This window comes from Sturnira hondurensis, unplaced genomic scaffold, assembly GCF_014824575.4.
Source record: "Sturnira hondurensis isolate 20B ecotype Veracruz unplaced genomic scaffold, ASM1482457v3 Scaffold0005252, whole genome shotgun sequence".
Classification (NCBI taxonomy): Eukaryota; Metazoa; Chordata; class Mammalia; order Chiroptera; family Phyllostomidae; genus Sturnira; species Sturnira hondurensis.
In genome coordinates this window covers 1,483,339-1,509,990 of record NW_028077883.1, presented here as the reverse complement: position 1 = coordinate 1,509,990, position 26,652 = coordinate 1,483,339, and the positions used below count along the sequence as shown (strand labels likewise).

At 36.6% G+C, this 26,652-nt stretch overlaps 1 protein-coding gene across 2 annotated transcripts in view; it reads right to left on the bottom strand.

Annotated features, from left to right (window-relative positions):
- THSD7A (thrombospondin type 1 domain containing 7A) overlaps positions 1–26,652 on the bottom strand; it is a 375,672-nt gene that overhangs the window by 72,223 nt on the left and 276,797 nt on the right. For both annotated transcript variants that reach the window (XM_037046384.1, XM_037046382.1), the window contains exons 7-10: positions 22,963–23,157; positions 14,492–14,726; positions 9,901–10,016; positions 1,164–1,296 (exon numbers count right to left, since the gene is read on the bottom strand). In XM_037046384.1, coding sequence (XP_036902279.1) covers positions 1,164–1,296; positions 9,901–10,016; positions 14,492–14,726; positions 22,963–23,157 — 679 coding nt within the window. The remainder of the gene's footprint in view (positions 1–1,163; positions 1,297–9,900; positions 10,017–14,491; positions 14,727–22,962; positions 23,158–26,652) is intronic.

Here is a 26,652-nt window from a genome sequence, read left to right as displayed (position 1 = left end):
GGTGACATGGCAACATGACTTCAACCACTGACAACAGAGATTTGACTCTGCTCAGTCCTATCTAAATTTAATTTAGATCTCCAAGACATTGGAATAAGCAGCATTAAATATAAAAATATTCTCTATGGCAGTGGATACAGAGTTCGTCATGGTCAAGTTCTGTAAGAATAAACAAACACTACAGAGAGCATTTAGCCTTTTCAATGATTGGGACTACCAGCAGACGTACCAGATGGTACCAGAGTGATGCATTTTGTTTAATTAAGGTACATATACTTTCTACCCAAGTTATAAAACTGCATTCATGTGATGAGCCCTTTGTACAGTGCTCTTTCCGCTAGCATTGTAGGGGTAACTCGAATACTGCAATTATAATACACTTTACAAAAACAGATCCATCAAATAAGTACATTTTCATCTAACAGTTCTCAGTGTTTATAGTGTAAACATGCAATTATACTATTTGTCATCTCAGAATTAAATATAGATTAATATAAGTTAAAATGGCAAATCTGCCATCAATTTCACCATAAATTGCTACTTTGTGATCACACATTCCATCAACTGATGCCATAATATTTCATCTGCTGTCGGAATTGCAATTGTGTACTACATCAAGCTTCAGTTGGGAAATTTCTTTTAATAGTTCTGAAGAAAAACTTCTGATATTTATCAAGAGGATGACAGATAGCTTCAATAACCGTAATTTTCTTTGAGGTGGCCCAAAATGAGTAGAACAAACTTCTTACTAGCCTCCTTGAGATAAAGATGCATTTCAGCAGCCAGAACGCCAGCCTTTAAGGGGCACAGGAGCTCTTTGGAGCCAAGGGAGGAATGCTTAGGTTATTCCTCAAAGGAAAAAAAATTGCTTCCTAAAACATATGTTTCCTAATTATTAACAACTTCTCTGCATTCCTTGTAGTTTATGTCAACACAAGAAATTTCCCCTAACTTCTGGAGCTAATAATACAGCATGGAAATTTATACAAGTAATTGTCTCTCGAGATAATTTTAGTAGAAGAGCAGCTTTTTCAAAAAGGCAAGAGATCACACATTCAGCCCAAAACATCCCAAACTCCACTGAGCCTGCAGGACAGACAGGGTTGGACCTGAAGTATTTTGCTCAGTGCATCCATCACCTGCTTTTTCTTCAACTCTCTTACCTGTAGCTTTGGCACATCTGAGGGGCCTCGCAGGCCTTCTCTTCATAGAGAGGGTCCGAGCAGTCCCTGCCCCCATTGGCCGGCAGCTGAATGATGACCCGGTGCCGAGACTGCTTCTTGATTCCAGAATCCCCTAGAATGAGGCAGCTTTTTAACCTCTGTACTCTGCACTGATAAAAGAATCTCCAAAGACCAGCCTGTGTGGAGAAATTACATTGCCTCTAGCTACACTTGATTTGACATCCCTGGATGAGAGGCCCCATCTAGTCTAATCATTTCCTAAATTCTCCCAAAGAATGCTTATATTGAAAACTCAATCAATTTATATTTAAAAATGTGAAGAAGAAAATAATTCCATAGTTAACTAGCCTTCCTAATGCACAATTGCAAAGTAATTGGTCTTTTGTATATTTCGTTCCCCTTGAGAAATATGACAGTTCTAATTAATTTCTTTTCCTGTACCTTAAGTTTATTTTCCTGCCATTTCACATAGCCCTGCTTACCACATGGGACTCATACACATCTAATGAATCCTTCTTAGGAGACTATATTCCCTGTTTTAATGTGAAATTTTCTCTCTTTGTTATTCACTTAATTTGGAATGCATAACTCATACATTATTCTAGTCATTTATTACTCATGTTAAACAGCCTGAGATCTTCAGCGCAGGTTGCATTCCAAACATCAGGGCCATAAGCAGTGAAATGAAAGTCATTTTGTAGAAACAGAATTTTTAAAGAAACATTTGAAATAGCAATAATTACTCCAAATTACTCCCAATAAATCCAAATTATGTTAAAAAAACAAAGGAAATGAGATTTATCTACAATGAAGATATAAGCTGGACAGTATTACTAAGATTTGCAAAATTTTTTAGTATGAGAGACAGATAATGTAAAAGACTTGTCAACCTTAATAAAAGATAGATTCCAACTTGCAACAAACACTTTAGAATGAACAACCACATGGTACAATTTCATTCACAAAAGAATTCCATGAAGAATTATTTTAATGGAGTTCCCATGATGCATTTACATTGTTTTTGGCAAGATCATTAAATATTTAATATGTAAGACTATAGGAATAGAAAAATTTAGAAGGGTTAGCAGCCCTAAACAATGAAAGCTTAACCAGAAATGAACTAAAACATTCTTCAAGTGGTTATGTTAGCAGAAAAATATGATTGGACAATTAGAACTTTCCAATCATGAAACATGCTTTCTCATGAAGTTAAAGTATCCCACAGTGTAGTCTGGGCAACCGACTCTGAGCAATGTGCGTTGAAGATTCCTGTGTTAGATGGGAGAGTGGATCAGATTAGTGATTTCTAAATGCTTGACTGCATAGGATAATTCCTTTAAAAAGACAAAAACAAAAGCATGTATTGACCTACACCCTAAACTACTAAATCAGAATTTTGGGCAGCTGAGTTTGAAAATCTGACTTTTTTTAAAGCTTGCCAGGGAATTGTGATGAATACCCAGGTTTAATATCTACCAGAATAGATGACTTTGGATGTCTTGTCCCAATTTCCGATTCTAGGGTTCATTGGTAACTTTCTAGGATTATTCCCATTGTGGGGGAAACCTGTACTATTAAGGATTGTAACTATTTTAGTGAATAATTGGAATACTACAGGTAATGGAGCAGGGAATTAGGGACTGCAGGTAGGAAGTGGCAGAGAGCTAAAGTATCTGAAAATATTGTCACCAATGTTTTTAGTTTAACAGTAGTAGTCTGAATGCCAGCTCCAACTTTTACATATTAAATGTCATTTATCTAGGAAAGACCTAAGAAATGCCAAAATGCCAATGACTTCAAGAACCTTTAATACAATTGCTAATGCAGTCTCCATCCATTTTATTGTCCACTGACTCCTATTTTAAGGTACAGCTGATGAATTCCGCCAATAATTTAGACCTGGGAAAAGTTTTGTTTCCCCTGACAATCAGTTAAGAATCCACTGTGTTTCTATTTTTTGCTTTGTTCACCAGACTCTCAGAGCTAATTTTCTTCTCCATTGCAGGAGCTTACCTTAGCTCTGAATTTATAGTATAATTTTTCTCTTTTTCTCCCTATTACTACTCTATCTTTCTTTTACATTTCTATTATTTTTCTTTTGTTTATGATCTGCTATTAAACTTTAAAGAAATTATTTATTTATCTTTAGAGGGGAAAGGAAGGAGAGAAGGAGAGAAATATCAATGTATGGTTGCCTCTCATGAGTCCCCTGCTAGGAACTGGCCTGCAACCCAGGCATGTGCCCTGACTGGGAATCAAACCGTGATTGTGTGGTTTGCAGGCCCATGCTCAATCCACTGAGCTACACCAGCCAGGGCTGCCATTAAACTTTTTAAATGAGTAGACACACAAAATCACCATTCTTATATTTCTTTAGCATTGAGGGAAAGAAGGAAAGGAAAGGAAAGGAAGGAAGGAAGGAAGGAAGGAAGGCAGGTTTTTGCTTCTCAGGGAGTCAATAATAGTCTAACCCTTCTCAACCCAAAGAGGGACAGCAGACATGGAGGTAGGAACAAGAGATCCAGGATCTGCAGTTGACAGTGGTACCTTATAGACTGAAGCTTCAGTTCATTAACTATCTAGATGTCATCTAGGTCATAGGCAGGGTGGTTCAGATTTGGGAGGCAGCTATCAAATGTTACCATTTCATTCCTACTTTACTGACTGGAAAGCAAAAATGTCACCTAATGTAGAACTCTGAAATATTCTAGTGCCTTCTCATCACAGTCTCCACAAGTTTGTACTTGATATGTGAGACTACAATAACTCCTTTGAACTCCCACAACTGATTCCACCTTGGAATCCATTTATTCCTATAAAAAGTTCAAATACCTTAACCTTGTGCAGCCCACAGGAGATTGTCATCTAATTCAAGTGAAACATTCCAAAGCCACAACGCACAGAGAGGAAGTGCAATGGGGTTACACAGGAAGTGTCATGGCATCCGTGTTTCTACCCACTAAGAGGTTTGTTTCTTCTCAGACCTGAGTTAAGAAATTACGTGTCCACTCAAAGAAACAGCACTGTAGAGCTCACCCAGGTGAGAGAGCTCTTAAATCAAAGTGCAAAGGGAGAGCTATGGAACACATTAAAAAAGAAAAATGGAAGGTTCCTCACTAATGATTTGAGCTGGTGAACTAGAATCTTACAACCTTCATAATTTCCTTCATGTACTTGCACCCAATTTATTACATGTGGTTAATATTCACATCTTGTTTCCATTTACCTTTGTGTTTTAGCACCTAGAACAACAGTCACACCAAGCAAGGACTTAATAAATATTTGCTGAATGAATAAACATATTTATTTTATTTCTTCTCAACTGAATTAACGTCTTCTATTTCTTTCCATCCATTTTTTTATGGTAGTAAAACATGGGTACTAAGCCTGTGCACCGAAGATTAATAGACAATAAGGTGTCACTTTGTCCATTGGAAATAATGCGCATGGGAAAAATAAAGGAGTATTCCTGTAGTGTTTGTACTTGAAAATACCTATCTAGGATAGGAACAGAAAAAATAGGGATTATATATTCAGAAAACCATTAAGTGATAATGGGGCACATAGATTCAGATGGTATATAATGTCTCACACAGAGCAATTTTCAGATATCTTAAAACATTCAAGATAAATTTCACTAGAGAAGTTACTTGATGGGAGGATTTAAAGGGCAGGCAAAACTAAGATCTGTTAAGCTGGATGTGGGAGGAATAGCAGGCCTGAGGAGCCTAATAGTGGTAGGAGATTAGAAATGCTTTCTGCAAGAAGCCAAATGTAAAGGTATTTTTTATCTTTGGGGTAATTCTTGGGTAGCACTCCTTGAGGGCATCAAGGTACAATAGATAGATAGCTCTGCAATATCCTTTCTAGCTCTCAACTCAATAAATGTACTGTGAAAAAAAGGAGTACATAGAATTTGAGCAGCTGAATGCATTATTTGATCAAAAGTATTGGTTATTTAAAGATCAGAGTTACAAATAATGTACATACATACATGATTCCTCTCTTTAAAAAACACCCTTTGTAAAATTAATGAAAATCTGAAAAAAGTTAACCAGTGCACTGGTTTAAGGATTAAACTACTCTCTACTCAATACTGATCTTTATCGGCATTGATTTTTCAAGATGTATCTTGAGAAAGGGCTGAATAACATTTCAAATAACTCTTTTTGTTCCTGATGGAATGCCAAGCTATTCTGTTGCATTTTCTGTAACACTGAAGCATAATTTTACCTCTTTAAATTGATTTTTAAAAGGAATTTAGCTCCACACTTTCTTTATTTCATTATAAATTTTAGACATCACTTGCAAAATTAAATTAAAAAAACCCCACCCTACCCCTGCATTAATTTTCTGTTGCTGTTATCTATCCTTGAACATTCCACTTTGTTTTGCATTTTTTAATTGTGCGTGGAAGTCAGTGTAATTCCAGTAAAACTCAGGCCATTCCCATTTCATACCACATAATGAAAAACTAACCACATATCATTGGTTTATGTTCCTTACAACAAAAGGCTAGTTTTCTATAACATCATTGTATCCTTATTCTCTGTTAGAGCAGTTTACAGGCAAAACAGAACAGGCTTCTCCCAGTGCACAAAGCATCTTGGCACTGTTGTGCATCAGCACCCCCTCTCCTACCCCCAGGCTTCCTTTATTCCCTCAATACACAAGTACAGTTATTCTTTTTAAGTCTGCGTGCCTAGATTCAGGGTTTCTAAAAGCCTTTTGTTAGAGGAGGCTCAATCTGCATAGAGCTGACAAACGGAACAGGCAAGAGCTGATCTCCTGCTCCTGGTGAGATGATTCATGGTCAACCAAACGCAGCCCTGCCTCTCAGAAAGCCTCTTGCTCACAGGACAGCAGATTTCTGAGCAAGCGTTCTTATACTCCTGACCTCCACCACCCCAGGATCATTAGGGGAGAAGGGTATCATAGTGGCACCATGCACTTTAATTTAGAGAAGCTAGGTGCCCACCCGCAAGAGACCCCCTACACCTCACTTGCCCATTACTCACAAGGAACTAGCACACTCTACAGCAAATGTCTTTCATCATCACCTGAATCCACAGTACTATCTATGTGCATACCCCAATTTTCAATTTCTCATTTTTCCCACCCTCTAATCCTTCCACCACTGTACCCACTGGATCTCATGTTTTTTTTTTTTATTTGGTATCTTTTCTTAGACAATTTCCTTCACATTCTTTGCAGTGGAAGCTGACTCTACCTAGCCATTTCCCAGCCTTCTTGTTCCCTTTCCCTTTAAAAATCTCCATTGCCTCTGAAGCTCCTGCCATTAATTTTATCATTAACTATCCACTTTATAGCAGTTATCAACTGACACATTAATATCAACTGACTTCAGGATTTCCCTTACTGCGACCCTTTCTCTTGATCTAGCCCTGTCGTCTCTTTGGCGGCTTGTCATCCACGTGCTTATTGTGTCCAAGGCACTGTACGCCGAATTACTGTACTTCCTCACCTCCACTGACTTTCTCCTGCACTGCATATCCATTACTAGCTCTGCAGTTCATCCTCTGATGTTATTATCACCAGGACCTGCACACTCTCATCTTTAAACATTTTACTTTCTGGTTCCTTCTTCTTCAATTCACTTACTTTAGTTCTCATCTTACTAAAATTCTTCAAATCAATTAAAATGGCCAATCCAATTCCTGTATCACTTCTCCCTTGAAAGGACCTAGAAATAATCCCTTGAAAACACTTTTGACTCCCTGTTTCTCTCTCCTTTTCTTGTACTTCCCTGCAAAAGTCCTAACTTTAATCAAAATCAATACTTTTCCTATACTTCCCTATACTCAGGCAGCTGAAGTTTCTCCATGGTTGGAGAAACTCTGGCACCTGTGTTGAGAAATCCCTTTTTAAAGACCTGACTCAGTGGGGACTCCCTGTTGCCTAGAAACTCTAGTACAGATTATAAGCTTGCCCATCTTTGCACTTTCCACAATTATGTCACATCTTCTTCTCTTTCTTCAAGTCCCCTGCACCCTTGATCCTCCAGACTCATTGAGAAATCAGAAAAATCATTAAATGCCTTGACTGTCTTGAACAGCCAGAATATAAGGTTCCTGAGAGCAGGGACATTGGTTTCTTTGTTTACTGCTATAGCCTTTATATTTAATATTGTTCCTGGAACATTATAGTTACTTGAAAAATTTTTGTAGAATAAAAAAGTTAAGGATTCGCTAAAATAATATACATGAGTATGATATAAACCATTTAAAAATAATTCATCAGAAGATCCTCAATAAATAATAATCAGAAATGTATACTAGTTTTTCTTCATCATTGTCTAAATACTTTTCCCAAACTGATCCATAAGCCTTATAAGAAATACTGCTTTCAGCATGTCAAATCAAAGCATTTACTAGATACTGACCATATGCAGTGTTTAATGCCTTTACTATAGGAACTTATAATCACTACAGACTAGACAATAAGTAATACATAAATTGGACCATGGGTCATCAAGCATAGAGAACTTTATCTCATTTGCATCATAAAACGAGTCACAAATGTAATGACTAAGGCTTGTGAGCTTAGGTATCTGACTAAGGTCACAAGTCTGCTACGTGGCCCAAGTGGGTGTGTATACCAGAAATGCTAATTCAAAGTCCACTCATTGCATTCTACCATAACAACTTTTACTCATTTCTATGTTCAACAACTAAAAATTGTGTCCCTCTGTATATGTCTAATTTGGCCTTCCATAACTGGCCTCCATTCTTCTTTCCAATTTCACATCTTGACTTTCCCCTATACCCTCTAACTTCCAGTGGACTGGTTGTCACTCAGTTCTTGAACAACACCTCTTCCTTGGGGTCATCTAAGACTTTCCTGATGCCTTGACCCTTACTCGGGATTCTCTTATGTGTTCCCTCTTTCAAAAAGATCTATTCTACTTTCTTTTCAACAAGATTTCCCCTAATATTTACCCTCATAATGGTGTTTCCCTTCCCTCCCCTTAGGTTCTTTCTGTTCCTAATCCTGGATACAGTCCAATATTCTAAATTATTTTCAAATGAAGGTCTAAATAAATGGGAAAGTTTTACCTGGTTTCTGATTTTGATGAATGACTGAGAGTCAATTTAATGAAAGATTTTGAACTTTTTTTTCTTTATTTCCTTGAAATACTTTAGACCAAGCAACTTTTATTGTAATACTTTACTCAATACAAGGAAATACCCAATATAAGAAAAGCAAAGGTTTTTCCCTACTTTCAGAAAATTTACATAAAAATGTTAAACTTGTGTTAGATTATTAACCACATGGTTATAAATGTAACTGCATATGTTATAGGATTAATAGTGAATAAACTTATCTCATGATAATACAAAACATCAAACATAAAAATATCAAGAATGAAATTTCCAAGAATATTAATTTAATGTAATAAACTTTTTTATTGTAGCAATGAATAACTAACAATTACCATAGAAATATTAACCTATTTGAAAGTATAACTCTATTGCTGATTATACCTAAGCCAAAGAATAGCATATGTTTAGGTTTTTAAGAAAATAAAGGGATAAAGAGGAAAAAGCTAGAAAAATTTTTGAAGATGAGATTGCTTTGTTAGTAATATTAATGCAATAAGCATTTTTAAAAATAGTTAATACCAACTTCTTTTGTCCAAAAAGTTTTTTTAGATGCTTAAAAGACTTTTAAAATCATTTTTTTAAATTCTTGGTCTCTTTGTAATTTAATTTCATTTGATATTTCAGTGGTACTTAAACTAGAAAAAGGATAAAAAGGACCTCATGTTTTAACTACATGAAATAGCAATTATGCTATAAAAAATATGGTATTAAATATACAATCTCCTATAGCATCTTAAAGACTTAAGTATTTGTGGTAACTTAAGTGTTAAACTAGAAGTTGATTCTTAATTGGATATCTCTGGTTAATGGCCAAGAATCAAAAATAAAATAAAAGCATGAAAGAAATTTAAGGAAAAAGTTATCCTTGTTGTGAGAGTAAAATAAAAGATAGGAGACAGTGACATTTGTGACAGAAAGAGAAAATGTGCTTAATTAGTGCATGTGTCAGATGTAGAACGTTGGTATCTTTCTAGCAATGATGAGAAGGGACCCTCTCCTTGAGGGTAAAGAATTATCAAAGTATCTGTCACGATACTAAAGAGTCTTTGTCTGTGAATAATAAAAGGAAAAAAAAAACAAACGAGAAAAAATCCTCGTCTTGTAAATGCCTCATGGCACATTAGGAGTTGGCAGAGGAAGAGTTTGGCCATTTCCCCCTTTCCTTTGTTCCAATCCTGGGGTTTGCACAATTGAACCTGTAGTGAATCTGGAGCCATTTCTTGCTATTAAGTAGGTTGGAAGCTATGAGCACTGATAAGGTCACTGGACACTCTTTTGGAGATACCTAAGGCCACACTACATATTCTTCTATAATTACTGTTGAAGGAAACATTGTTAACATAGTAACGTCTAGAATCCTTTCACTTTGATGAATGTCATAAAGTTTTAAGTCAGTTTTGGCATAACGCCCATTCATTTGGTACTCTAAAGGTTTACTGTTTTCTAGAAGGAAACTGAAATTTTGTGGCATTCATGCTGAACCAGAATCACACAGTCCCATGCAAGAATCACAGACGTTGCTCATCAGAAGCAGTGGAGGTACTGGTGAGTGGTTTCTAGGGGAACAGTCTCCAGAACTCTGCAGACCATACCTTCTTTACATGAGGAGGGGCATGGCGTCCAGTCACTGTATGGGGTCACGGCACAGTCCTTCCTACAAGGAAGCAGGCAGGGCCTCACTGTTTCAGGCCGAAGGCTTTCAGGACACCTGGGAAAAGCAAACGGAAATTACGAGGCTTCTGTATTAATCCTGGAAACCAGGTAACTCTGGTTAGAATGTTCATTTCTAGAATTGCTAAATAGTCACCAGTCTGTGCCATTTAACTTTCAGGAGCTTTGCTTTTGACAAGAACTATACAATTTAATCCTTCCAAACTGGACCTCAGTCAAGCTTCTCAAAACAGGATGTATAGTTTTAATAACAGTAATGGTGTTATCTAGCACAAATGTGTAATTATAGATTATTCCCTTATAATAATCACTCCATTAGTAAATTTGTATTTTATACCATACTTTAAAAAAACTTGTGTGAATTCAAATTGTCAATTTAAGGACCTAATTTTACATCTTTGTGTGGCTAACTAGGCTTATTGCTGATTATAAATTTTCAAGTTATTCTATATATTTTTTTAAGATTTTATTTATTTATTTATCTTTAGAGGGAAAGGAGAGAGGGAGAGAAACATCAATGTATGGTTGCCTTTTGTGCGTCCCCTGCTGGTAGTTAGCCTGCAAGGAACCAGCCTGCAACCCAGGCATGTGCCCTGACTGGGAATCGAACCGCAATCGTCTGGTTCACAGGCCCGCGCTCAATCCACTGAGCTACGCCAGCCAGGGCTCTATATTTTATTTTTATAAAATGTTATAACAAATTTATAATAGAGTATATTTTATACATAGTATATGCTCAAAAACAAAGTTGTATTTAAAGCTATATATTTCATTCAATAAGTAATAAGATAATAAAAGTGTATAGGTCATTATGATAAGCAATTTTTGCTGTATTCTTACTTTCATTTAATGTCCTTTTTTCTTCCATTATATTCCTAGTTTCAATTTATGGAATTTTAACTATTTTAATAAGTTATAATACTTTATGAAACATAAAAATACAACAAGAATAGTCAATTACTAATTTAAAGAAAAATAAAACACTGTGTTCCTGACATAAATTATGGTAAAATCAACTAAATTGTAACTTTAAAAATAAAGCAAAATATATTATTTATTAGGAACACAAAAGAAAAACAATGACAAAATATCGAAATGGCTTACATTGCATAAGGTTTTCACTCCCTAAAAGAAAGTTTTACAGAGCTGATGTATATGTTTTAAATATACTGCCATATTTATTGTGTATTTACTACGTGATTTTTAAGGTTCCCAGCCCTTTATCAGCATTCTTTACAATCCGATTCTACTATTGCTAGCAGTCAAATGTTGGCTGTGAGCACTAATGTTAAAAGAAGATGTGTATGAGGATGACATAATGTAATAACATAATTCATGCAAATAAAGGTAACTTAATGTTATGATTCCTAAGAAATACTCTTTTGAGGTCATAGAAATCATTAACAAATAAGCTGAAAGACACTGAAGAAATAAATCAAACAATCAGTAAAACTGTTGATGAACTAACACAGGAAATTCGTGAAATATGGGATTTAAAAATATTCCCAATGGGAGAAGCCAACTTTTTTTGTAGGTCAAGATAAATTGTGTTTTAACAAGTAAGTTAATCAGGTTTTCAGAAAGAGAAATTATGAGTGAAAAATAACATAATTAATCTCTTTCCCATAATTTCTTTATAGCACTTTGCCAATGCTCCATTTTTTATATATTTTGCATTGTAATCATTTATCTATATGGTCTATCTCATACATAAATATTATGTTCTATTCCATTATATAAATATATGTTTTCCTCTCTCACTCTATGACAGTGGGGTTTATTCAGAAGTAAATTTTAAAAACATATTGGATTCAACGTTTCAAAAACAAATAAATCTCCCTGGTTTATGCTAAGAATAAATTTGTGGTTTTTTTGCCATGACTACTCAAAGTCAGTGGATGACAGAGAAATTCAGTTGCGTATCACAGAAGTTAAAGTATCATTATACTTGAGACTATAAATCATTGGAATTATAGTTTAACCTTCACACTTAGCCAGGAAGCATTATATGGCAAAACTCCACATATAATCCTATTAATTCTTTGGAACTATGAAATTATTGATTAGTAATTATTATTGGGAGCACACTTTTTTCAATGAGGCCATTTTATAATTTAAATAATGAAAGAGCATTACTCAATTGCATGCTCTTCAAATTTTAGCCCTAAGTTGGTATAATCTGTAAGCTATCACTGACAACCTTCAAAATTTTGTTTTAGTTTAGAAATATCCACAGCAAGATATGTGGCTAACTGCGGAGAACAAAATTACTAACAATAAAGCCATTAAATGAACGCATGAAGATAAATCATGCAGCCTAGATTACATCCAATAAAATAAATTCAGACTTCCTTTGGTGAGGCAATTGGTTTAGTCAACATGCTTCTTTTCTCTTTTGTACTGTTTGTATTTAGTGTTTGTGGTTTAAATCAAGGAATTGATTTTCTCCCAAATCTTATTCAAGGTCAAATTAAACAGATGTGATAGGAGCTGAAATTTGCTACTTGGAGGATAGATAAGATCAATAACATTGATTTTACCATTGCCCAGTAATCTGTTTTATTAAGAGGAGTTTAAAACAAGGCTTCTATTTGCATTTCTGTTTCAAATGCCTAGTGTGCAAAAGCATTCATGGAATTTAACCTAGGGTTTAGGCATAAGGACGGTAACATTTTCTTTTGAATTTACCGCATTTGCTTACTTTTCAGACCTTTAAGGGCAAAGTAAATCCATTTGATTTAACAAATCTATCCATGTATCCAGGTCACTGCGTAAAGGCTGCAAGGGCAAAGCACATTTTAATGGATTATTGTGGTGGTCCAATGTGGGCTTCAGGATACCACCCCTGCTGAATGATTTAATGTCATTAACCCAGCAGGCTGTTTTACACATACGTGTGTACACATGTGCATCCATTGTCCAGCAAAATAGTTTTTAGTTTGCATAAGTAAGGAAAATATCAATAGCATTATTTGAAAGGTGATTCCAGTAACTGTGAACACAGTGAGCTGAACTGACTCGTAGAAACTGAGCAGAATAACCCTCCCCCCTGTGCTGTGACAGGTTGGTCGGGTAAGAACACTCTGCAGTATTTCTACTTCTGTACTTGCCCCAGCAAGGCCCAGGGTCCTCCAGGACCTGGGATTTCTGCTCCTGCTGTTACTGCTATTGAATTTTAATACCCTACACATTAATTGCCTTTGTTAGATTCATCATAGCTTTAGCACTATTTCCATTAAAATATTGGTTTGGGGCTACATATTAAGTATGTAAAATAGTTCCTCAATTTACTCAACTCTGTTTGCCATATGCTTTCTAATATGTCTCCTAATTTCAAACTGATATACAAAGTATAGGGCAAAATGTCCCTAATGTCTGGAATGCTTGCCAAGTAAAACCAACTCATAAGATTCCTGCTAATCCCCTGGGCTTTTTCATACATCAGGTATATTATTATCATTTCCCTGAAACACTAAGAAGTATCTCAAATTTATAAGAAAAGGTAACAATTTGTAAGATTTATTGAGTGCTTCATTACTACGATTTTTTCCATTAAATCCTTTCAATAAACTCTGAAAACTGAGGCCAGAATCAGTTAAGTAGAATGCGTATGACCTCCCATAATATTTAAGCAGCTGGTCAAGTATCTGGAAATTATGAGGCCATTTTCATACCAATGCAAACTTGACTGGTTTCACTTCCAATGTTGCACACAGCTAAGATCATTTCAATTATAAAAGATCTGTGTCGTCTAAATCTCAGAAGATAAATAAGTTTGTCCCCTGAAAGGATTGTATTTTTAGAATTGACTTGCTAATTTTGTTGAAGAATGGTTAGCCCAGGTATGCCATGGCTTTTTAAATTTATATTTCTCACAAGGCACAAGTAACAAGCTAACTCTCGTTCTTTGTTCTCCCTTTTTGCAAACTGTTTGCCTTGTTATTACACTATTCATAGCCACAGCAAGATGCTAATAGTTTTTCTATTTATCGTAACATTCATCCTACCCCAAGGCTTATTCATTTAATGATTAAAAGATGCAATAAGTTCAGCCTTGGTATTTTTGATGTAGTATTTTCTAGCAGAAATGAAAGGCAGACCATAGAAGGCTACTGCCCAGTTAAACTGGATTGGCTATCTCTATAGCCTATGGGAATCAAAGCAGTCGTGAACAACCTAACACGGCTAGGACTTTGCATTCTGTCATTATTGATCAGCCAGGCCTAAAGCAAGCACTTCTTTTACGGCCTGACTATAAAAGCAGAAAGTGCTACTATAAAACTGAAAGTAGGTATCACAGAGAAAGATTTCCACAGAATTTATGAATCCCAGGCACAAGACTCTGAAGCTGTTAAAACTTTATCAGTGATTGACATTCAAAACAAACAAATCTTACTCTTGAGGACAGATACGACAAGCATCACCACGTTCCATTTCATGAGGCAAGTGAAGCCTGCCAATCCCCTGCGTGGCTGGCCATAGGATTTACTGATGACATTCTAAAGCCCTTACTTTTTGGGTCCCACTTGGCCCACATTGACCCGCACACAGATGACTTTTCTTGTCTGCATGCCAACAGAGCAAGAGGCCTCCCTGTTCCAAGCTGTGGTTGTGTTGAAGGACGACAATGAGGTGTCCTCAATGCACTGGCCCCACAGGCCAGTTTGCCAGTGATATACAGTACAGGGATGCTCGTTACAGCTGCGCACCTCTTGCAAAGCACTTGTATTTGGACAGTGAGTTCCACCTATAAAAATGAACAATGTTAGCAGATTAGATACAGTGCCAAAAGAAATATTATCATTCTCTGTGTTCTGAAATTAACAATGATACTTGTTACTTATTAGCACACAGCATATAAGAAGCACATTGCTAGGAAGGTAAAGTGCATATTAATCTTACTTCATTTAGCGTAGTCTTGCTTAAAAATTAAACTATGTGGTGTACATGCAATCTGTTTAGGGAGGACTATGGAGGATCTCAAAAAGAGAGGCCACTGTTCTCCAGAGAAGCTGAAAATGAAGTACAGATGAAGCCTGTGTGATTGCTGACCAGGATAAACATGGGCATTAGGACTCTGTGGATGGAGAAAACCCAGTGTATTTTCAAATGGTATCCCCCAAATAGAAAGTCTTAATTCCAGTGTTTACGGTGCTGCTTATTTTAATGTATTAGCCCGTAGGGTGATTAGAAATGGGGTTTTAAAATAAATTAATGACCACTGATCTTCCATAGCATTACTGGAAAAACTATGCAGCAATGGCAACGCAGTTTTTCTTCAAACCTAAGATGTCACTGCCTGTGAGGTATGTATGCCATCACTACATGTGTCCCATAGAAAGAGAAATGGCTGCAAAACAAACTATAATAAAATGCTTTTAAAATCAACTCTAATTTTTATTGTATGGTTATTGAAATAGCTTTGTATGACTTATTTACATCACTTCTAAGAACTATGTCATTCTTCTGCATGCACGAAAAGGGAAGCTACTCCTAAAATTTCTTTCTTTTTTTTTAAAAGATTTTATTTATCTTTAGAGGGGAGGGGAAGGAAAGAGGGAGAGAAACATCAATGTACGGTTGCCTCTCATGCGTCCCCTGCTGGGAACTGGCCTGCAACCCAGGCATGTGTCCTGACTGGGAATAGAACTGCGATCATGTGGTTCACAGGCCCGCACTCAATTCACTGAGCTGCACCAGCCAGGGCTCCTAAAACTTCTTTCTGTTCACAGTTCAACTTCTTTGTCATTGTTTAACTCACACTCATTAAAGTTTGCATTCTCCTACACTGTATTATCTCTGTGGCATCAAAACTGGTGCTGATGCGAGATTTCTCCTAAAAAACTGCTCCCCTGTTGTTGTCAGGGGTTCCTTTCAGGGCACCATTCTCTGAGTTTGGATGCTGCTGCATTCCTAGTGGCACCGGAAGGGATCAGTGGGAAGTTTAAGCAAGCGATTGAGAACAGGTTTCTTTCCTTCCTCAAATAGTCCTTTGTTGTTTTTGTTTGTCTGTTTGGGGCAGAAATATCATGGGGTCACTAACGCTACCAGGAATAACAATAAAATTCACATGTACCATCCATGACAACAGTGTTATAACTGCTGCTTGGCTGCAGTGGTTTTGAAATGTGTCCACTGTAAGATGCAATAATCACAGAGATGATAAAGAGTAAAATAGATTTTTTTAAATTAATAAAATATGATCTGGCTCTGGCTGATGGGGCTCAGTGGATTGAGCACCAGCCTGGGAACCAAAGGGTCTTCGATTTGATTCTTGGTCAGGGCACATGCCCTGGTTGCAGGCCAGGTCCCCAGTGGGGGCCATGTGAGAGGCAACCACACATTCATGTTTGTCTCTCTCTTTCTCCTTCCTTCCCCTCTCTCTCAAAATAAATAAATAAATAAATAAATAAATAAAACAAATACATAAATAAAACATTTTAAAAAAAGAATATGATCTGGAGCTGTCATTATAGAATCCCCCCTTTAATGCAGTAGCTCTATTTTAAGTACTTTGTAAGTGAGGCTTCATTTTATATCTGCATATTAAAAATCATAAAGTGGACAAGTCCATACAGCCTAAATGGTGAGGCCAACATTAACAGCTGGGAGTTGATGGAGTCCAGTTTCTTACCGCTGCACTATTAATAATTCCAATACAAGAGTGTTGGAGGAATTTACTGCTTACTTTATTGACCATTTGATCTATTCAAACTTACGTAGTTTCTGGATTTCATCTTAGGAGCAGAAAACTGGTTGTTAATGTGGAATGATGCAAATCTTGGGTGTTAATCACAGATATTCATGATAGTAAATGAAAAAAATATTGAATATAATAAAAGGTAGACTTTAGATATTAGGAAAAAGCAAGTTTTAAAAAGTGAAAAATAAGTAAGAAAAAGGTGATTTAATACCTAGAGACTCTAACATGGAAGATGACCTCAAAAGTTTGAGAGATTTACATAAAAGTCATAAACAAAATCACAAATCCATACCCTGAGCTGCTCTTCAAGTATCACTATGCTTATGAGTAAGGACATTCCTCTATTAAGTAAATAAATTAGTAGGCAATTTATGTGGGAGTCTAACTGCAATTCAGCATCATTTATGCAAGGTAGAGCATAGGATCAACATCAGAATAACCTGAGTTAAACAGCATTTCATTAACGTCCCCTGCTTCAAGAAGGTGAAAACATCTGTCATAGTTCATACCCTATTCTCCATCACGATGCTCAGAGACCCTGGCAGCTTCCGAAAAGAAGTTTAAGATTTGAATAGGAACGAAGCCTAAAACAGACTAATTGGATTGGGAAGAAGTAAATGAGTACTCTTATTACCCATTCCCTGAGGCTCTTCATTTATCCAATATCTTCTTTCAGACAAACAGATGCTAATTATAGAATATATATACATACATATATATATAGATAGATAGACAGATAGATAACTGTTAACCATGTACTTATATTTCACAGCAAAATTATTGATCTACAAAAATGTGTTTACTTACCTCATTTTCAACATGAACACATGTATGCTGTTAAAACTGATTTTAAAACTGAATTGTTTCTAACATCGGAATTAACTGGTTTGCTTTGGAAAACTGATAAGAAAAAACTTCTACAGCCTCAGCATAATGTGTCGAGGAACCACAAGATAGCTGTTAAGTTTACAGACATAAAGGCTATTTATTTCCTTGCCCCAATCCACATTAAAGCCACATCAGCAGTTTGGGCCTGAAGTTGGGATATTCGCACAGATAAGCCCCAATGTGGTTCTAATTATAATAACGATATGGCAATTTGAGAGCGTAGCTTGGAGTAATCGGTCACTGCAGCATTGTCATGTTGTTTTGGGAATAATTTTATGGTAGAAAAATTGATAGATATAATATTGACTTTATTTATTATTCATGGGAAGCTCTAATTCCAGACATCTGGGAATATTTTCATTGTACTAGGGAAATTATAAAATGTCACCCATGACAAAATTAGTGGTAAGTGTAGTCTGAAAAAATTTTATACATAAAAATATATGCTTCATACTCAGTGATTATTTAGGCTTTCTATCATTCATCAAGGGGAAAGAGTTTTAAATGCCTCAATGAAATTCTGCCAAATAAACAAACTTCCACACTCATATAAAAATATCAACTATTATGTGAAGCTTCTCTCTTAGAAATAAAAAAGGGACTTTTTTCCTCCCAACCTCAAGCCTATAAAAACTTTGCTAGCATACATTTAACAAATAAATCTATGATGTTTCTGATTCTGGCATTGAAGTTCTTACAATTTAGATGGCAGATTAAAAAAAAAGGAACTTGTTCAAAATCATTGGGTATGGATTTGTTGAGCACAAATACAATTTGTTTATGTCCAATTCACCGTGGGATAACTACAGGGATTAGAAATAGTTCCTGATACTCCTAAGGATCTTATAATTCAGTGAGGAAGAGTAATAGGGGGGATGAGATAAACATAGAAATAAGTATAATCCTAGGTAGAATATAATGTTCAAAAAGATAGTTAGTATAATTGGGATCCAAAAGTACCAGATGCCATTAGTTTGGGGGGACTGAAAAATGCCTCAGATAGGAGGCACTGAGATGAGATTTGAAGGAATAGGACTTGGACAAGCAGAGTTATGGGAAGGGTGAGAAGGAAGGGAGAATCTTATTTGAACACAATTAAAAGTTTTAAAAAAGGAAAGGTATGCAGGCAGGTATGACCTTGGGAATTGGCAGCGTTGATGTAGTCAGCTGGAGGGCAGAGTTCACATTGGCAAGTGATGGCGGCAAGGTTAAGACAGCGGACTGGCTCATGCTAAGAAGAGACTGTTAGTGTGCCATGGATGACAGTACTAAGATGCTTGCAACTGTGCCTGCTGTTGCAGCCCATATTCCTTTGATAACAGACCACTGCTGGGTGAAAAGCACATCGACAGTGGCACGATTTCAGGGAGCTGAACTGGAAGAGCACTAACCACAGAGAACTTAAGAAGACTCTGCTCCAGCACTATCCGCCCCTTTCTCCCTGCTTTCTTTCCTTGCTAAAAAGACTTCCCACTGCACAGATCCTGTGTGGTGGTCCTGTAGGCACGGATTGAAGCAGAGCTCCGTTTTCAAAGTCAATAGTGGGAGGATAAGAAATGATAGTATTTATTTAGAAGTCAGAGTTATGTGTGTATATGTGATAGATTCCAGGTTCTTCAAATTCCTCTAGGATATATAAGTGCTCCCTGGCTTTCAGAATTAAAATCATTTAACTGTAAAAATTGAACAAGTTAAAATAGAAATATTCCTCTCCTCAGTGGTTTATACTATAAAATGTAATTATTGAAGACTACTAATTATTTGAGAAAGAATTGGCCTAATTTGATTCAATTTGCATCTATTCTCTGCATGTATAAAGCAGGTATAAAAGGCACACTAAAATTTGGCTGATGAAGTTATAACATCAGGTCATTCTGAACTTTGCAAAAATAAATATGCTCTCATTTCTTGCTCTGCACAGATAACTAACTATATAGTGAGAATTAACAGAATTTGTTATTATACTTGGTAGAAAACATTTTGAAAATTATTTTTCCTTTTGAAACCCAGTTTGTTAAGGATCTGCAGCATGGGTTCAAAAAAATTAAAGAGGCTATTAACCTAACATCAGTTTAATTTTTTAATTTCAATTCAACCTATCATTATTTATATTACAAATCTGACAAATTTAAGTGTTAAATGACTGCTTTTTTTTTTAGAGCCGCCAACATAATTTTAAAGTAGCTATCTGGTGGAGCCAAGCAGGTGAGCATCTGTGCCAGCAGGTGGGGGGGTGCAGTGGCCCGGAGTGGGCTGTCAGAGCCCAGCCTGGGACAGAAGGGCATCCCCAGTGGGGGAGGGGATGGCCTGGCATGAGCGCCAGACACACAGAGCATGCTTACCAATGGGAAGCACAGCAATGTCTAGGAGGGGAGACATGGTAACCCAACAGGAGACATCAGAGCACAGGCAGAGTACAGAGGAAATCCCGGCACTGGAGCAGCAGGTCCAGTGTGGAGCAGGGTTCCTGTCATGTGGGCTGGCCTGATGCAGGGTGTCAGAACATGGGCAGGGTAATGGGGCTCTCCTGTGGTGATGGCAATGGAGATGGCAGGGAGAGACTGGTGGTGGTGGTGGGGGAACCAAGTAGGTACATACACACAATGAGAAGACTGAACACACCAGGTACAAGATCAGTACCCAGCACTTCTCTCCTTTATATAATACAGTAGGATTACGTCTGCCTCTAGTCTGCTTGAATTTAGGTTCAAATTCAAGTCATGATTATGTGAATCATTTTGACAATGAAATGTTAGTGGAAATGACATAAAGCATCTCTGGATGGAATAATTTGATGCAGATGATTTTAAATCAGCAGACAGACTCTCCAACTATCTTCTTCCACGGATGTGGGGATTATGAAGGAGGTCTTCATACAAAGGTGCAACGCCGAGACATTTTATGGCAGAAAGACTTTTTGTAGAGTTACCTAACATTCTAGCAACATTTCCATGAGAAAGAACTGTTCTTTTAAGTTAGGAAACTTCTGAGCTCTTACTGCAGCAAAACTTAGTGTGTCTTTAACATGAGGTTATAAAATCTTCATAATGTTTAATGATGAATTTCTGACTGAGATAAACAGAAGTATAGGTTGTATACTTCCATAAGTATAAATCCATAAAATAAGTTTATAGATTTATTAAAATAAATGAGTAAATCCAGATAAATATTTTGTACCTGTATTTGTCTAAAAGTTATTTCACCAGAAATTCATGTAATTTTATGTCTAAAAATCTCTATACAATTTTTACTAATGTAATCTCTTCCATTAGGTTACCACAGTAATTTTCTGATGCACAGAAAATTAGGAACAATTAAAATACATACAAAATAATAATTCTTGGGGAATAACACAATAGAAAGATCTACTTTTGTTTAGAATTACAAGGGATTATCTAATTGCAGGAGAACATATTAAAGTTTCTGCAAGTGTAGTTTCTAAATGATTTTTTAACAAATCTCAGCATTATAAAAAGGCTTATTTTGAGGAAGATAAAATATGTGTACGTGTCCAGCAAATAATAGGTATTAAATAAATAGTGTTCGAAGGATAGATTTTTCATTAAGTATTCCATATAATTATACCAGTTTTTGCAACTATTATTATCAGAGACAAATAGCAGCAGATTTCCCACTGACATGGCTCTTCTGTGGTTTCCATTTAAAATTATGTTTTGGATTTATGCCTTTATGATTTACTATATAAACACCCATGATTTTCCAGCACAGGTTGCTTATGATGCAGCTACTAGACTTAATTAAAAATTATCGAAGTCTCACCCTCTCACACTAAGTGGATGATGCATATCAAAGAGCAATCATAAATTTCTGCCTTTAAAGCACTTCGTGACCTTTCAGTGTGCAGCATCGTGTCTCCAGGAATAACGATCCGGTGAGTTCTGCAAGCCCGGCACAATCTCTGTCACGTGACTCCCAGGGCGAAAAGTCGCTCATTGCTAGTCACGCAGCAAGTGTCTGCAGAGCATAATGGATTTATAGGGAGCAGGGTGACCACAGATCTAATTTTAATGGAGTTCAAGACATAATCTGAGTTGATAGAGTTTGAAGTCTGAATATAATCTATACAAGGTTAGAGTTATTGTTCGATATCCCAGAGCATATAGTTTTCTCTCTAAAAGGTGCTACTTTTCCATTAGGTTCCAGAGATACACTGCTCTTTTTTTTTTTTTGGTAGCAAATAGTTAAATTTATAGGAAGGTGACAGGAAAAAAGTGTATGGACATTTTACAGAGAATCAGAAATTTCCCATATGTTGACTGCTTTAAATATATTAATGTTTTCTCTCATGTCTTAAGGGCAAGGAACTTATATTTTTAATAGATATTATTGTACACACACAGCAAGTGTGATCAAATAAGAATACTATAAGGTTGCTATTACTAAAATGTTTCACAAACAGAAAAATAAAATAGGCAACCTGGAAATTCCTTGAAAATTAAGTATTTGGGAGTATATATAGAGAAATACATGCTTACCACAAATAGAAATCAGTATCACTTGAATGAGAAAAGTAATTCAGTTTGATAATATTTAAATAACATTCACCTATATATTCTTGAGACAGCACATGCCTCAACATGACAGAACTCGATTTACTTCTATGTTCTCCTTACTCCTGTGTTATTTTCAAGAATGACAAGATTAAGTAGGACATTGTATCACCAAGTCACACAGAGGCCAAATCAGCATTTGGATATAAGCTTGAGAGACAATTACAAAGAGCCCTGTATTTTCCTGACAATAAAGCAAACACAAGGGAGGTATGAATATATGACAAACCACTTCCCAGTCGGAAGACGTGACTGAACAGCAACACGTTTCAAAAATGAACACAACCTACATATGAAACGTGTGGATCTCAGAGCTCGTGGTCAGAAAACTGAATGGTTGAGAATACATGCAGATTTTAGTAAAGTACTAGCCACGCTGGTATTTATTTTCAAATAAACTTTATTATTGAATATATATGCCTATTTATGAAGAGGAAGAGTATGGTTTCAAAGAGTAAAACTGCTGAAATAGAGGAAAAATAAACCAATGAAACCTAACATGGAATTCTGGGAGCCATTTTCAGATCTTTTCTCAAGTTTAATGCTTTGAACTAGAAAGAATTTGAATTATTAGGTAGGAGAAAAGGCAAAGTGAATTAATTTTTAATTTTTTTCTTTTTTTATTAAAGATCCATTTTCAAGATTAACTTTGGGGAAGAGAAACAAGTTGCCCATTATATTAACACACATAAAATCTCCTTGGATTGCTAGATTTCTGGAAGTCGATTATTCTAGAATATCATCTTACCCAGGCGAGACAAAGAAAATGCATGCCAACTTCCGAAAGGAACCTCAGTGCCTTCTGAAGCTGGTGACCTTACCTTCCTCACCCGCATAGGCCAGAATGGAGCGCGCCCGTATCTGTTTCCCTTCTGTGGTTTTCCCTGAGCAGGTGTGTGAGCAGGAGGACCATGCAGACCACGTGCTGAGCACGCAGTCCCTTGGGCATGGGGCATAACAGGCGACGGGGATGGGGAAGATGGCATCTCTGCAGAGCTGTCTGTCAACTTCTTCTCCTGGGAAAGACATCATCACCAACAATCTATCATTTTTGAGTAAATGTAAAATGAGCAATTGAAACCAGATGGGCACCAAGATAAATTAGGTTATATCCCTTTTGTTCTTAGTTAAAAGTAAAGCCAAAAGAGTGACTAGCCAGATGTTAAAAGAACACCAGAAAAAAACATATATGCATAATAAAAAGCCTCATTTAGAGATGGCTACCTATCTACATATTGTCTTTTATTATATGAAACTTAGGTGTGTGAATTAAGCACATTGTTGAAAGTACTTTAATGTTGCAGATATTTTCCTAGTAGATAATTTTCATACTTAAAATATTACATTTGCAGTAAGGAGCATCAATGAAATAGGCTTTCTACTTTGTTCCGTTATTGGGGATGAGCCATCGTTTACAAATTATGAGTCTATCTGTAGCATGCAGCATATGTCTTCATGACCCAACTCACAGGTACTATTTGCCAACACTCTTGTGTCTCTCACAGAATTTAATTTTATATAATTGGCAGCCTTTTTCTTTCATTAGAAAATTAGTTCATTAGTGGGAAATAACCACAAAATATAAATAATAGGATAGCATTATAAAACTACTGCTTAAGACGGTACCATTGGGAGTGGGGAAGAAAAATGAAAAGGTCAGGAAATAGCAGAAATAAGATGGTGTCAATTAGGTACCTAAAACTCTTCGGTGGTTTCCTGTTGCTCTTAAGAGAGAAAACACCTATATTTTGAAAGCTTACAATACTTCAAATGCACTGGCTCTTGGGCTCCTTCCTAGCTTCATCTCACTCCACCTCCTCCTCCCTTGGTCTCCAAGCTGTGGAGACTGGCACTCATTTAGTATTTGTTGAATGAATACAGTGAGATACACAAAAGGCTAATGAGAAAGAAAATATTGTTGGCATTAATGAACACCGAAGGTAACCAAAACAATTACAAATAAATAATGAGAACAGAGCATGGAAAAAGTCTGAACTCTGTGGCTTAGCTGGTTATTATAGGGTGCTGATGAGGTTGGTGGAACAAACTGAAATAATATACAAACAAGCAAAATTAATCTATTTTTCCCACAGAATATAGCTATAATTCTGGATGAATATAACAGAAATGAGTGCCTTGAGGCAGTAGGCATTCAGGTGATAAAGGGTGACTGACTATGCCAACCTGCACTGCTATTAGACAAACAAATCAAAGCTGTTTCTCACCAACAGAAGGTTAGGGGCCCCAATATTTGAAAAACAAGGCAGAAAATCAGAAATCAATGGGAAATGCTCTGACATGTTAATAGCTACTAGTTTTCAGGGCCTTAAATCATTAGACAAAATCAGAAGTCAATTGAAATGCAGTTACATGTTAATAGCCTCGAGTTTGCAGGCCTTAAATTATTAGGCATACTAGTAAGTCTCACTAAAGGACAGCTGAGACATCATGACATCATTCACTCTTTCTTCGTTACTCTGACCTGTGGGTTCTCTTTTGACTGTTTTCATTGTTTTTAAGGTTTGACTTGTTTTCCACCAAAATAATATGATAGATTGTGGATTTAAAGGTACATAGGTAGAGTAAAAACTCATAATACAAGACACTGAACATTTTACAGTTGACATAATGATGACTATTTTTCCTACTAGACTTTTTTCTTCGTGCAAGAAGAGGCTTGTATATGTCTTATTTCCTTCACTGCTATCTTTTCTTTTTTTTAAGATTTTATTTATTTATCTTTAGAGGGGAAGGGAAGGAGAGGAGAGAAATATCAATGTATGGTTGCCTCTCATGAGTCTCCTGCTGGGAACTGGCCTGCAACCCAGGCATGTGCCCTGACTGGGAATCGAACCGCGATCGTGTGGTTCACAGGCCCGAGCTCAATCAACTGAGCTACACGAGCCAGAGCTCACTGCTATCTTTTATTGGCCCAGCTGTTCTCTTTCACTTTCATTCCCAATATTCTGTAGAAAGTAAGACAAATCTCGGGCTACAGCTTATGGTCAACCACAAATTATAGTTTCATGTCTTCTCTAATAATTACTTAATCACTTCTACTCAGAAAAATTAACTTACTCTGCAGCATTTGAGAGCGTTCTACATGTGTGCTAGTTAATTTGCATGGCTCAGGGATATATGTTTGTTTCTTGTAGTGTAAACCTAAGGGATGTACAATTTGAATTTTATTTTTCATTTTTAGTAATTTGTTTTTCAATCTGTGTCCCATACCTTATATTAGTTTTTTTTTTTTTCCACTTACCTTGTTCTGTGTGGCCAGGTGTACTTTCTTGTAAGTATGTTTTCTCTATAGGACACCTTAACTCTCTGTGGAGCTGTTCAGACATGCCTGGGACTCAACTTCTAAGATTTCCTTAGATTTCAGCCTTTATTACATTCCCCCAACTTTGCCAGGAGTGACCTTGTCCACATTTCCCCCTCTGATTGCTCCCACCATTGTCTTACATCCAAATGATGGCATTTTGATCTAGCCACAGTAGCTTTTCCCCTCTTCTCCCACAGACCAATCTCGTACTGCCTTGGGGCCTTTGCATTCTCTGTTTCCTTTGCATGGGAATTTCAGATCTTCACACACTGCAGAGAGCTTCTCAACATTCAGGTTATACAGTTCAATTATCTCCTCCCTAGAGGAGTCTTATATGACCACACACCATCTCACAGTAACATTATATTATTTTAGTTACAGTTTTATTCACCACTAGAAACTACTTTAATTAGTTGTTTCTATGTTCATTATCTGATACTATCATTCTATTGAAAGCCCAATGAGGGCATCATTCTTACCTGTCTTGTTCATTATTTTATATTTAGAACCTAAAACAGTACCAGTGACATAATAGACACAAAACAATCTTCTGCCAAGTGAATACATGAATTAATTTAATTTTAAGCTGCTGTGGCAGACAACAGAATGCTGGGCTGGACAAACGCAGATTTAAGGGCAGTATTTATTAGAGTGCTGTGACATCCAATGCTCTGGGACTCAGCTCAAGCAGAGTCAGTGCGCAGGCAGCACCCGTGTCACCTGGAGGTTGCTAGAAGCACAGTCTCTCAGATCCCACCCACCTCCCACCCACCGAGTCAAAATTTGCACTACAAAAATCCTTAGGCCAAGACCTGTGTGACTCAGCTGGTGAGACGTTGGCACACAAACCAACAGGTCACTGGTTTGAGACCTGATCCACATGCCTGGGTTGCAGGTTTTGTCCCCCATAAGGGTGTGTATGGAAGGCGACCAATCAATGTTTCTCACTCATGCTGATGTTTTTCTCCCTCCCTTCCCCCTCACTAAAATCAAAAATAAAATTTTAAAAAATTCTTGGGTGATTCATAAGCATACAAAATGTGAGAAGCATTGCTGTAGGATTTTTTTGCCTTTTTCTCCTGTGGTTTGAATAGAACCAGACTGTCTATTGAAAGGGCAGCTGTATAAGACAAATTCATCTTGATTTCATACCTAACACTACTCGTTTCTCTGTGAGACTTCCCTT